General features: G+C 30.5%; 1 protein-coding gene across 4 annotated transcripts; it reads right to left on the bottom strand.

The window, feature by feature from the left end:
• Window positions 1–1,813: 1,813 nt before the first annotated feature.
• On the bottom strand, window positions 1,814–8,155 carry LOC114298326 (chaperonin GroEL, chloroplastic). Of its 4 annotated transcripts, XR_014361222.1 has the most exons (5): window positions 7,817–8,153; window positions 7,171–7,457; window positions 6,223–6,345; window positions 4,898–5,146; window positions 1,814–2,073 (listed from the first exon to the last, which is right to left on the bottom strand). XR_014361222.1 is itself a non-coding variant. In XM_082914991.1 (4 exons), the coding sequence occupies exons 2-4, from the start codon at window positions 7,230–7,232 to the stop codon at window positions 5,036–5,038; spliced, it is 291 nt and encodes a 96-aa protein (XP_082771117.1). In that variant the 5' UTR covers window positions 7,233–7,457; window positions 7,817–8,155; the 3' UTR covers window positions 4,828–5,035. The 4 variants fall into 4 exon arrangements, 2 of the variants coding, with proteins under 2 accessions (XP_082771118.1, XP_082771117.1); XR_014361221.1 differs by lacking the exon at window positions 7,171–7,457 and having other exon boundaries at window positions 7,817–8,155; XM_082914991.1 differs by lacking the exon at window positions 1,814–2,073 and having other exon boundaries at window positions 4,828–5,146; window positions 7,176–7,457; window positions 7,817–8,155.
• Window positions 8,156–13,052: the final 4,897 nt, after the last annotated feature.

Below are 13,052 nucleotides of genomic sequence, written 5' to 3' on the forward strand. Positions count from 1 at the left end.
TAGTTCTATCCTTATATGGGTTTAACTCCATTTTTACTATCATCAATCCTCTTTGTTACATTTGACATGTTTTAACAGATAGTAGCAATAATTCACCATTCAAATCAATCAAAATGGCACAGACCTTTTACTTCATTAAATCTTTCCCTACGGTTGCACTTGGCAATTATTGGATCTATTGCATCAATTAATTACTAGAAAGGAACAATGAATTCAGAAAGCTGGCAGCACTCTGTGAAATGATTTTGTGAATCACATAAGACTTGGTTGTAACCTTAAACTCTTGAGGGAAAGGAAGACAATGGACTATGTGAAGCTAATGCATAAGAGTTACAACATGAATGACATCTTGCCAGATAGCAATGTACAGTACCCCTTGGAAGTTTGTGTTTTAGTTTTTGGGCACAAGCCAATGCTGCTTACTTTAGTATGCACATTTGTGATATTGCTTATCTGCTTCTGCAATATTTCTCCAACTCTTCTCTATGAAATTCAAATAAAAGTGTTGTAGGATTGCTTTTTTATTCTGGAAAAGTTTCTATTTGTTCTTATTTTCTTTTCTCTCATTCATTCTTATCTATTATTCAGGAAATTGCCAGACAATTATGTGTGGAACATCAATTGTTGTTCTCAAAAATGGTAACATGCCTAATCCATTTAAGATCACATGATGCATTTGGAACATAATTGATCCAGTATTTTTTTTATTATCTTGACTTGATTTTTGCAGGCATCATTTGATGATAACACCCAGTTCATGATAGCAATGTTAAGGTGAGTGTAGAAAATGTTGTTAATGTAATCTTCTGACCTTGACTAATTCAATTCGGGTTGTTTTATGATTTTAATCAGCCTCTTATTAGTTCTATCCTTATATGGGTTTAACTCCATTTTTTTTGAACCTATTTGTCCAAATTATTTTAATTAATAAATTTGTCCACTTATTTTAATTAATAAATTTTAACCTATCTGTCCACTTATTTAATTAATAAATTTTTACTTATATGTTTAAATTATTTTAACTTATTTGTTTTCAAAATTGAAAAATACGTACATCAATTTGGACAGATAGAGATACCTGAAACTTAAAAAAAAAAACATTTGTGGGATTACATCGTTAACATGTCATAACTTTACACTTGGTAATCTATTTTGGACAAATTTTGTTTTGTTTTGTTTTGTTGTTTTTGTTTTTAGATTTATGCATATGAAACTGCGAAAAGTGATTTTTGAGTATGTTTTGTTGTTTTACGTTGTTTATATAGTGTGGAATAAGTTTTATATTAAATTATTAGAATGTTATATAGTAATATTAATTTTAGAGAAATTGTTTATTTTTTACTATTGTATCAATAAAAGTTAATTTTACGTTATTTACAATTTATTGCTGATTTTCTGTTAGATTTGTGATTTTAATTTGTTTAGTTAAGCAATATTGGTAATTGGTAAGTTGTGGTGAGTTCCATTTATTTAGGATTTATTTATTTACACCGTGCCTTCAGGCACGGGCATACGCTAGTATATATATGTATCAAGAAGAAGAAAAAACAAAATAGGTGTTGATCCAGAAATTAAAAGGAGGTGTTGATAAATATATATCAAGATATATATATATATATATCTTTGATTGGAAAAAAAAAATGTTGATTTCAGATTTCCATAGTAGACAAGAATGGTATTGTGATGTTATTGTGATGTTTTCCAACAAGTATAGGAGGTGTTAATGGATATATAGAAATGGAATAGATAGAGATACAGTAGAGAGAAAAAAGAATGACATTTTTTTTGTAAATTTGAAGTTGTGCAAGGTGTATTTTCGTTTTCAAAATGAACCTACTCTCCACATAGGCGAGTGGTTCTCACATTCCATCATGTTAGACAGAAAAGCTAACGGTGCACTTTAGTCCATCAACCACATGGGGGTTATGTGGTAATATTCGAATGTCAGGGGGTAAACCACACCCGGCCTAAACCACAAGAGAGTAAAGTGAAATTTGCCCAAATTTTTAAGTGTGATCACAAAGTTCTTGGATTCTTGGACCATATTTTGCATCTCTCCAAACAATTTCTGAACTGAAAAATGAAAATATAAATTAATTCAGAGACCGCTAAAAACATATGAATAAACTTACTATTTGTAGAGATTGTTCTAGTCTTAGAAAAGATAAAGTCAGACATTTTCTCATCACACTGACTCTTCATCTCCTATATCAATAGAAAAAGAACCACTTTGACTATTACGAGTATAAAATATTTGGATTACCATATAGATATGACATATATATACATAGAATCAACAAATCCAAAATGAAAATCTTCTGTGCATGGCCAAATATTTTAAAGTCATAAAACCAAAATAAAAGCCAATTATTGTTTAAATATAGTAAGTAGGGGAAAAAAACACTTTTCAAGGCTTCTGTCCTCGACTAGTAATAAAGTAAGCTCACTTGTCCTGGGAGAGGAACACAAATGACCCCATGGTTCCTTGCAATTTTTCATTTCACAAAGTTGGTCAATCTAGTATAAAGTTCAAATATCATGTCATAATTTGTTATTTGATTTGCAATTGATATTTATGCATTTTAATTGGGTTTCGAGTTCTTATTTGTGAGATATTATGCTCTCATAATTTGTGTATTTTTTGTCTTAAATAAATTGTATGTGAATTTGTGAGGTGGTGTTCCTTCTTGCCTTGAAAATAGATGTTGTCTAGTTGTAGGGAATGTGTATACATACTGTTTCACAAGGAATAAGTTTTGCATCCGCTAATAGCAAAAAAAAACAGAATGAGCATTGCTATGAAAATCTGTCTACATGACAAGTTTCAATTACAATACTTATAACCTAATGCTTATGGCAATGTCAATGAAGATTTCAGCAAGAAAATTACAAAAATAAAACAAGTCATCTAAATACAAAGGAAAGAAACATAATTAGAACAACCTTTAGGATTTGGTAAGTTTAGACCAACTAGCACTACACGCATCAATTAAGATATCAATTAGTGTATCACCATATGTTCTGATATTGTCACTTCAAAATTATAGATCTCACCCATTATACAAATTACAAAGACTCAAAACTTATAAAATTATGCAACATCATACGTTAGCTGTATATCAATTAGTACATATAACTTTATTGTTTGCCTTTTTATTCTTTTATGAGTAACCATTTAAAATACAATTCATCATAAACCCAGAAAAGCACTGAAATAAAAAATTAAAAAATCCCAATAATATCTTCATAGCTAAAGAAGCAAAATCATCAATGCTGATTGGAACAAAGGCTTTTGTCTCTACTATACAGGAGCTTAAATTACAACCTAGAGTACAGTAACAAATAAAATTACTCGAAAACGCAAACGCTAATCCCTAGACATCCGAGCAGTCCTTGCCGGTAGGGCAAGAAGGTCTTCTTCTTTATCACCTCTGCATGTGCTCTATTCGCAGTGTAATGCAACTTGTGAGCCGACAGTAGAACCCTACGCTTTCCGACATCATTCGCTGGTTTTCCAGCGATCGATTTTTTTGGGAGAACTTGTTTGCTTCAATTTTGCTTTTGCGTTTCCTTGCGATTCTTTCCTTCTCATCCCTTGAAGATGATGAGCAAGTGAACGTGATCGATGACCAGAGCTTCTTTTCATTACCTCTACCTTCGCTTTTGTTTTTGTACAATAGATCATTGAAGAATATCCACTTCTTAGAGTTCCTTCCGGACGATGAAGACCTTGAAGACGAAGTAGAACCTGGCAGTGTTGTCTCGATTGACGGAGATCGGAGTCTCAGCTTCTTTGTTATAAGAATCTTCCAACTCCAAAATGCGATCGACGGAGTTTCAACTTTTCTGGGTTGTAATTTAAGCTCCTGTATAGTAGAGACAGAAGCCTTTGTTCCAATTACCATTGATGATTTTGCTTCTTTAGCTATGAAGATATTATTTGGTTTTTTTGCTTCTCGATCGCATTCTGGAGTTGGAAGATTCTGAGAACAAAGAAACTGAAACTCCGTCAATCGAGACAACACTGCCAGGCTCTGCTTCGTCTTCAAGGTCTTCATCGTCTGGAAGGAACTCAAAGAAGTGGATATTCTTCAAGGATCTATTGTACAGAAGCATAAGCGAAGGTAAAGGCAACAAAAAGAACTTCTGGTCATCGATCACGTTCACTTGCTCATCATCTTTAAGGGACGAGAAGGAAAAGAATCGCAAGAAAACAGAAACGAAACGCAAAAGCAAAAGCGAAGCAAACAAGTTCTCCTAAAAAAACCGATCACTGGAAAACCAGCGAACGACGTCGGAAAGCGTAGGGTTCCGCCGTCGGCTCACGAGTTGCATTACAATGCGAATAGAGCACAGGCAGAGGAGATGAAGAAGAAGACCTTCTTGCCCTACCGGCAAGGACTGCTCGGATGTCTAGGGATTAGCGTTTGCATTTTTGAGTAATTTTATTTGTTACTGTACTCTGGGTTGTAATTTAAGCTCCAGTATAGTAGAGACAGAAGCCTTTGTTTCAATCACCATTGATGATTTTGCTTCTTTAGCTATGAAGATATTATTGGGTTTTTTTAATTTTTTATTTCAGTGCTTTTCTGGGTTTATGATGAATTGTATTTTAAATGGTTACTTATAAAAGAACAAAAAAGCAAACAATAAAGTTATATGTACTAATTGATATATTGCTAACGTATGATGTTGCATAATTTTGTAAGTTTTGAGTCTTTGTAATTTGTATAATAGGTGAGATCTATAATTTTGAAGTGACAATATCATAACATATGGTGATACACTAATTGATATATTAATTGATGTGTGTAGTGTCATTGAAAACCAAACTAAGATCATCTTGCTCCAAAAGTGAAATGTAATTGACCATCAAAAACGAAAAAGACAATCTTGCCTGGAACCATTCCCTCTTCCACAGCTGCTCTTGTTACATTTAAAGCATATCTTTCCTTTCTCCAACTTCTGCCTTGCTAGCCTTTCTAACTTGAAAGAAGAAGACTTGCAATGAAGTCAAGAAAATAATAGCATAAATTCAATAAATATTTACCTTGAAAACAACAACACCGCCAGATATCTTTGACAACCATTCCTGTGCTTTCTCTTTGTCAAAAATAGCAATACTCTTCTCAATGGCAGCCCTTAGCTATTCAAACATATAAATAGCATCTCGTTATCATTTTTCTATGCAAATCAATGGCTTTTAGACCCTACATGATAACATGGGAATTCTATGTCTATTCAATTAAGTACTCGAGAACATTTCTTTAGTAAAACCATAACTTTAATTAAAATCAAATCCAAGAAAAAAAATTAGTATCAATAAAGTGCTCAAATTAATGGTTAGGAAATAGATTTCTCCCATGAAATGGAAGTTTTAAACTATAAATATCAAGTATCCTGAAAACGTGAAGTACAAAAAAAAGAAGTTTTTTTCTACTCGTGTTGAATTTAACATACTTTTTTGTGCTCAAGAAACCTACTTGGAAATTCTACTCACTTCGATAATTTGCACACTTGTGGGTACAAAAATATGAAAATAATTACAAACGAGCTGTATCAAATGCCAATATTGTGGCAAAAATTTTCTTCATCTATCTATAGGGCCCATTTGGTATCACTTAAGAGTTCATTTATAAGGTTTGTAACAAGAAAAAAAAAATGCCATCTTTACCCATGGAATTGTTATGAGATCACTAAGATCCGGAATCCTGAAGTATTTGTGCCACCAGAGAATCCTACGCTTCAGTATTTAGTTAGTACTTTTTATGTGCCTTTTCAAAAAGTTGGACCTTTTGCCTATACTATGTTATAAAACAAAGCTAATGACCCAAAAAAGTGCCCTAAATAAATGTAGTGCTCCCAGAAGAAAATCTGGGAACTCTAAATTTTACTGTTCAACTCAAATATTCAACAACTCTAATCATGAAACTTCTATCCATGAGTTAATAGAGTAGCTGAAACTTATGGTTACAGTACTACTATACTACATATATGAAATTAGACAAAGAGAAGACTTCATACTGATCATATTCTAAAGAATTTTAAATTAACAAAAGGAAATAGTACCACATTTATCTATTGGTAAACAATGTATATAAAACAAAAATAGAAACAAAGATAGCCATCAGAAATGAAAGAATAAAGAAAGAACATTCAGTAGAAATGAAGAAACTTAACAGAGTATTCTAATCAGAAAACATTTAGAGAAGTTAATCTCACCTTCATAGTACAATCTAATAGGTCAACAACAATATATTTTGAATCAGGGCTAACAACAACCACTAGAATGTCATCATTCATTTTCATATTCCGTGCATGAGAGATTGTTAGAAGCTTAGAAACCTGTAACCAGACCAAACCAACTTATCATTACCAAAATAACAAATGTGAAAGTTTCACTATTTAGCAATCTAAAGACATCCAAAACATTAATCAAATTTGAACAACCATAATATTCCAACACATATTGTGCTAGGAAGATATATAGAAAGAGCAGGAGAAGTAGACTAAAGAGATAAGCAAACTTTAACATAAATGCATCCAGTTGATGCCTATACTGTCTATTCAAAAGCAAAACTATAAAAATATCCCAACTATGCTGAATACTTGAATGAACTCTGAAGTAGCAAGATAGGAGTCAAATCAATATTATCCATAAATTTCAGTGAACTTAGCTCAAAAGCAATCTGCAGCCGCAGGGTTTAAAAAAATTATGTCTACATTAGTCCCTATTAGATGGGGGTTTGGAAGGGGTAAATTGGGTAAAGACCTAACCTTTGGTATAATTTGTAGCCAGTGTATACTAAGAAAGTTTATTTTGATCCCAAAGTACAATGTACAAGAACAATTAGTTCATGGAATAGTATGGTGTTAGAAGTTTCCTATACAACAAGTCTTCTCAAGGTGAGAGAACTATACCAAAAACAGTACTTTGAAAAGAAAAGTGCTCAACAGAACAAATAGAAAGCTCATGTATAGTGAATACTCTTTACGTATATCAGGAAACAGAGCTAGAAAAGTAAAACTTGTCCAAGAAACAACATATTTTTCAAAAAGAAAAGAAAAGAAAAGTAAGTGAAGTCGTCACCATTCCATGGTATGATGAATAGTTCAAAGTCTTTAACAACACAAACAGGCAGAGAGAAAGAAAGAGTATAAAGAACACACTTCACCAGGTTTTTGCGAAGTTCGGTACTCCAAGAACTTGACATCATGATCAATACTCCCATTTACAAAACCATTTCCATCTGGAACAGCCACAATTGATTGGACGGAGCCACCATGAGCTTCCACTACTTCCACACAAATACCATTACCAACATCAATAATTTCTAGAGTCCCAACTTTTGTACCAACAACTGCATACTTGTTACTAGGAACAAATAAACCACACAGCCCATACCCTAAATCAATAGTTCGATGGCAAGAACCAGTACTTGGATACCATATCTTCACTGCAATATGGCAAGTTTATGTTTTAGAGGGGGGGAAAGAAAAGCATCAATTAGTCGGTTTTATGTGGTTGAATGTTCTTGATAAAACATATTTTTTTCTTCATCCTTTTTTGTCGCAATGCACTGGAATTAACATATTGTAAGTCAGGTGTGTGTTGATTTGTTTTCGAAATATTTAATTGTTTCGAAGATCATTTGCGGTGATGGTGTACAGTATAGTGTGTATAAGAAAAGTAGCCCTTTAGGCATATTGTCAAACACATAGTGAGCATGAAATTGACAAAAGCATGAAGCAAATCAAAGCTTTAAGAAAATTCTAAACTAACGAAAAATAGTAGGCAAGGGAGAGGAAGACGTACCAGGCTACAATGTGCAGAGTAGCAGATGCAGACGAAGCATTTCATGTGTTGGAAACAATGGTGCTCGCTCTCGCCGGTGCAGACGGTGGTGGTGGTGGAGCTTCGAAATCAAGAGAGATAGAACTTTGAAATCGATAGAGAGAACTTCCAAATCAAAATCGAAATTACTCTGAGATGAATCTTTCACCCCCTCTCTGAGATGAATCGAATCACTGAGACGAATCATTGTTGATTCGATCGACTGAGATAGATTAGGGTTTAGAGAGAGAGAGAGAGAGAGCGAGAGGGCCGATCGGTTTCCCTCAAGGATGCTTCCTGTTTCTTCGACGTGAGAATATTAGATATAAAGATAAAATTTAAAATATATATAATTAAAAGGTGATATAAAAATAAATAGGCAAATTACATATACACCCCTCCAGGTTTGGTTAAATTACAGATACCCCTGAGGTTTCGGAAATTACATCCCGCCCCCTGAGGTTTGTATTTTCATAACAATTTACCCCCTGAGGTTTATATTTCATAACAAATTACCCCCTAATTTCTTATGCAAATATAGCATTCAGGGGGGAATTCGTAATTTCTCAAACCTCAGGGGTATCTGTAATTTTGTCAAACCTGGAGGGGTGTATATGTAATTTGCCCAAATAAATAGTATCACATTTAATTAAAAAAGGTTATATAAAAATAAATAGGATCACATTTAAAGTTATATAAAAATAAATAGTATCACATTTAATTAAAAAAGGTGATATAAAAATAAATAGTATTACATTTAATTAAAATAAATATGTTTAAAATTATTAATTTAATTTTTTAATCACACTTTTATTAAAAGTGTCATGTTTTAGGCCTCATTTATAAACGTGTTTTTTTAGTAATTTTTTAACTAAAATGTAATGTAAAAAAATATTTTTGAGATGATTTTTTAATTTTTTACGAAAAGATGTGCAAAAAATAGAAAAAAAAGAAAATTTTTAATTTTTTAATATGAATTATTGATTTTTGATTTTTTTAAAATAATTTTTTGACTAAAAAAATCACTGTCAAATGAGGCCTTAATTTCCAATGTATGATCTTTAAACATTTCTATAGTAGCATCACTCCCCATTATCTTAGGAACTGAAAATACTTGGGTGAAAACGTTACCATACTATACCATGATTGAATTTTCACCTCAAAATTTGATTAGATCAAATGAAAGAATATACGTTCAAAACTCTCATTCATTTGACCCAATTAATTTATTAAATTTTCACCTCAAAATCTGATTAGATCAAATGAAAGAATATATGTTCAAAACTCTCATTCATTTGACCCAATTAATTTATGTTTGATATGATCATTTGGTCAGTATTGATTGGGAAGCCATTTTTTTTTATATTTACTTGCATCTTATTTTAGCCTTAATTAGAAATATTGATGATGTGACATGCTTGAAAAATAAAAATAAAAATGACTTACGCATCTAAATTTAAAAAATAACCTCAAGAGAAATCATAAGATATTATTTGGGTGACAACATTGATTGTCAATTAGTTCAATTAAATATATTTAAATATCATTAAATTTCATGGACTTTTTGAATGTACCAATAAGTCTTATAATACTTATACCTATCAAGTTGTTTTATTTTTTCTTATCTTCTTCTCCCTATCTATCTCTCTCTATCCACCATTCTTTTTTTTTTAAGTTTCACACCACCATTGTCTACCATAACTGTCGCTATTGCCGTCGCCATCTACTCATCACTACTATTGATCATCATCCAAATCTGATTAATTTTCACCATTACCATACTATACTATGATTGAATTTTCACCTCAAAATATGATTAGATCAAATGAAAGAATACATGTTCAAAACTCTCATTCATTTAACCTGATTAATTTATGTTTCATATGATCATTTGGTCAGTATAGGATAGCCAATTTTTTTATTTTTTATTTTATTTTAGCCTTAATTATAAATATTGATGATGTGACACACTTGAAAAATAAAAATAAAAATGACTTATGCATATAAATTAAAAAAATAACCTCAGGAGAAATCATAAGATATTATTTGGGTGACGGCATTAAACACACTATAGGGTAATTATCAATTAGTTCAATTAAACATATTTAAATATCATGAAGTTTTATTAACTTTTAAAATGCACCGATAAGTCTTACAATACTTAAATTTATCAAGTTGTTTCATTTTCTCTAATCTTATTCTCTCTATCCACCATTTTTTTTTAAAGTTTCACACCACCATTGTTGTCGTCACCGTCTACTCATCACCACTGTCATCATCGTCATCCAAATCTGATTAATTTTCACCATTACCATACTATACTATGATTCAATTTTCACCTCAAAATCTGATTAGATCAAATGAAAGAATATATGTTCAAAACTGTCATTCATTTGACCCGATTAATTTATGTTTGATATGATCATTTAGTCGCTATATAGGAGAGCCATTTTTTTATATTTACTTGTATTTTATTTTAGCCTTAATTAGAAATATTGATGATGTGACACACTAGAAAAAAAAATGCTTATGCAAATAAATTTAAAAAATAACCTCAAAAGAAATCATAAGATATTATTTGGGGACAACATTAAACACTATAGGGTAATTATCAATTAGTTCAATTAAATACATTTAAATATCATTAAGTTTTATTGACTTTTTGAATGCACCAATAAGTCTTATAATACTTATACTTATTAAATTGTTTCATCTTCTCTTATCTTCTTCTCTTTATCTATCTCTCTCTCTATCCATCATTTTTTTAAAAAAAAAAGTTTTACACCGCCATTGTCTACCACCAACGTTGCCGTCTACTCATCACCACTACTGTCATCGTTGTCCACCCACCACCACCACTGTCATTATTCGGATGCCACCATCATTCACCAACTATCTCAATCATTATTATAGATTTACAGTTTGTCGTTGCCAATTTACACTTTATTATTGTAGATCTACACTCCATTATTGCCAATGATGGATCTAAGAGGGTGCGAAGAGGGGCGACAACACCTCAAAAAATTTGAAAAATATCATATATTATACTAGAAAATTAAAAATAATTAACAATTATAAGAATTTGCATTCTCAAACATACTTTCGAACCCCTATAGTGATAATCTTAGATCCGTCCTTGATCATCGCCAATGTACACAACCACCCTATAGGGCCTTTTTTGTTTCAGATTTATATTTATTTTTCAGTGATAAATTTATTAATATTTCTTATTCTTTGTGTGTGTAGAAAAAATGGTAGTCAATGGTGCTACATGCACCAATTAGTTAGTGTACCAACCCTAGTTATGACATTATTATTGGCCTCACTCATTATACAAATTATAAATACCAAAAATATCTTAAATTATGTCATATCATCAATTGATACACTAGTTAGTATACTAATTGGTACATATAGCATTATTCAAAAACTAAGTCGAATTCTCTAGTCTAGTGATGTGACAATCAATTAGGATACTAAAGACAATACTCTCTTTCATATTTTCTCTAATCATATTACTTATACATCATTGAGTCTAAAAAATAGATTTAGAAAATAAGTTTCAAATTTATAGATAAATAAATCTAATTAATATAAACCCTGTAAGTGTCGCTAAACTATAAGACTCCAAGAAGATCCCAAATTGAATGGCTTTTTTTTAACCCAGCCTAGTCCATCACAGCCCAAGTAGTCAGTTTTATTAGGGTAAATTACATTGACACCCGCTGAAGCTTCTGCTTAATATAGATTCTTTATTCTATTTAAAAAATTATACTTACACATGTTACATTGAAATGACATATTTGCTCCTTAGCCTTGATATATTTAAAATAACAAAATAATAGATATATTTTGTTTATGTCATTTTAAGAGAAATAACAATCATCTTTTTTGGTTTAACTCACACAAAAAATTAAGTTTATTTATTTTTACTATTTTTTTAATATTTAAGCCATTTTTATTTATTTATTTTGCAGATACACTTAATCTAGATAAACTTAAGAAGTATAATATTTTGTGATTTTTTCTTTTAAATTCACCAAATACAAAAAAAGTATAAAAATACAAAATTCAATACCTTATCTTATTTTGTTATATTGAATGGATTTTTTTAAAAAAAAATTATACAAATTATATATTTTTTAAATATATTTAGATTAAAATTGATTTAATCTAGATATAATGGTGGCAATGAAAATGAAAAATTATATTCATATATAAAAATTTATACAAAAAATATCATAAAAATATTGTGATAGTGATATTATTGTAAATATAAATCAAGTTTATAGGTGTTTTATTTTAAAGTGAAAGGTCACCATTAAGCTATATCATTGTGTTTAAAAATTTTATATAAAATTTATATTTGTATATCATTACTCAATAAAAATATGTTCAGGTATAATATAATGATGAAAAATTATGTAATATAGTCATGATGATAGGATGAAAAATAGTAAGAAAAAGGGAAAGATGGTCATTTAGAAAATTTTAGGACATGACAACGACAATTCATGGGTAATTTGTAATGAGATTATAAATTTTAGGGAGAAAAATATAGATAGCGTTTGGTAGAGTTTTCTAAATATGATTTAAGAATAGAATTGTATTTTGAGTTTGTGAGCTTTGGAATTATGATTTGAGTTTGAAAAATTTATTTGATGAATGAATTTTGAAAAGAGTTTTGAATTGAGTGGAGAATTTTTGATGTGACATATGATATTTGATACAAAAATTTACAACTCATAGCAAATACACAATTCAAAATTCTATTCAAAATTTATAAAAAAATTTAAAAAATTCTGATTTTTTTTCTTTAAAATATAAAAAATAACAGGTGCCAATTGTTAAAAAAATAAAAATAAAATAGCACTGTTCCGGTCAACCGGCTGGATGTCCGAAAGGACGACCGGTTAACTCAAATTTTTCTGTATTAGAAAGAGTTTTCAGAAATAAGTGTGAAATTAATTTTTAAAAACGCTAAATAAACAACACACTCAAAATTCGAGCTTCTCCAAATACAGTCATAAGTTTTTAAATGTGAAAGGATCTGTATTAAACAAAAATTGGAGTGGTGTCAGTGTAATTACCTGTTTTAGTATTATATGAAGGGTCGTCGTCGAGTCGAGAAGGCTGAAAGAAAAGGAGATGCAAAATGAAGCTGGAAAATGAAAACAAAACAAAGCAAAACAAAAAAGAGAAGAGAGAGAGAGAGAGA

The sequence above is a fragment of the Camellia sinensis genome, chromosome 2, assembly GCF_055761805.1.
Source record: "Camellia sinensis isolate YWXY chromosome 2, ASM5576180v1, whole genome shotgun sequence".
Lineage (NCBI taxonomy): Eukaryota > Viridiplantae > Streptophyta > Magnoliopsida > Ericales > Theaceae > Camellia > Camellia sinensis.

Bases quoted from the DNA above. Each gene is read 5' to 3' on its own strand.
- LOC114298326 (XM_082914991.1), bottom strand. From the start codon at position 7,232: ATGGGAGTATTGATCATGATGTCAAGTTCTTGGAGTACCGAACTTCGC. The intron at 6,346-7,175 runs GTGAAGTGTGTT...GTCTGGTTACAG, and splicing joins CCGAACTTCGCAAAAACCTG to GTTTCTAAGCTTCTAACAAT. The intron at 5,147-6,222 runs GTGAGATTAACT...ATGTTTGAATAG, and splicing joins TATTAGATTGTACTATGAAG to CTAAGGGCTGCCATTGAGAA.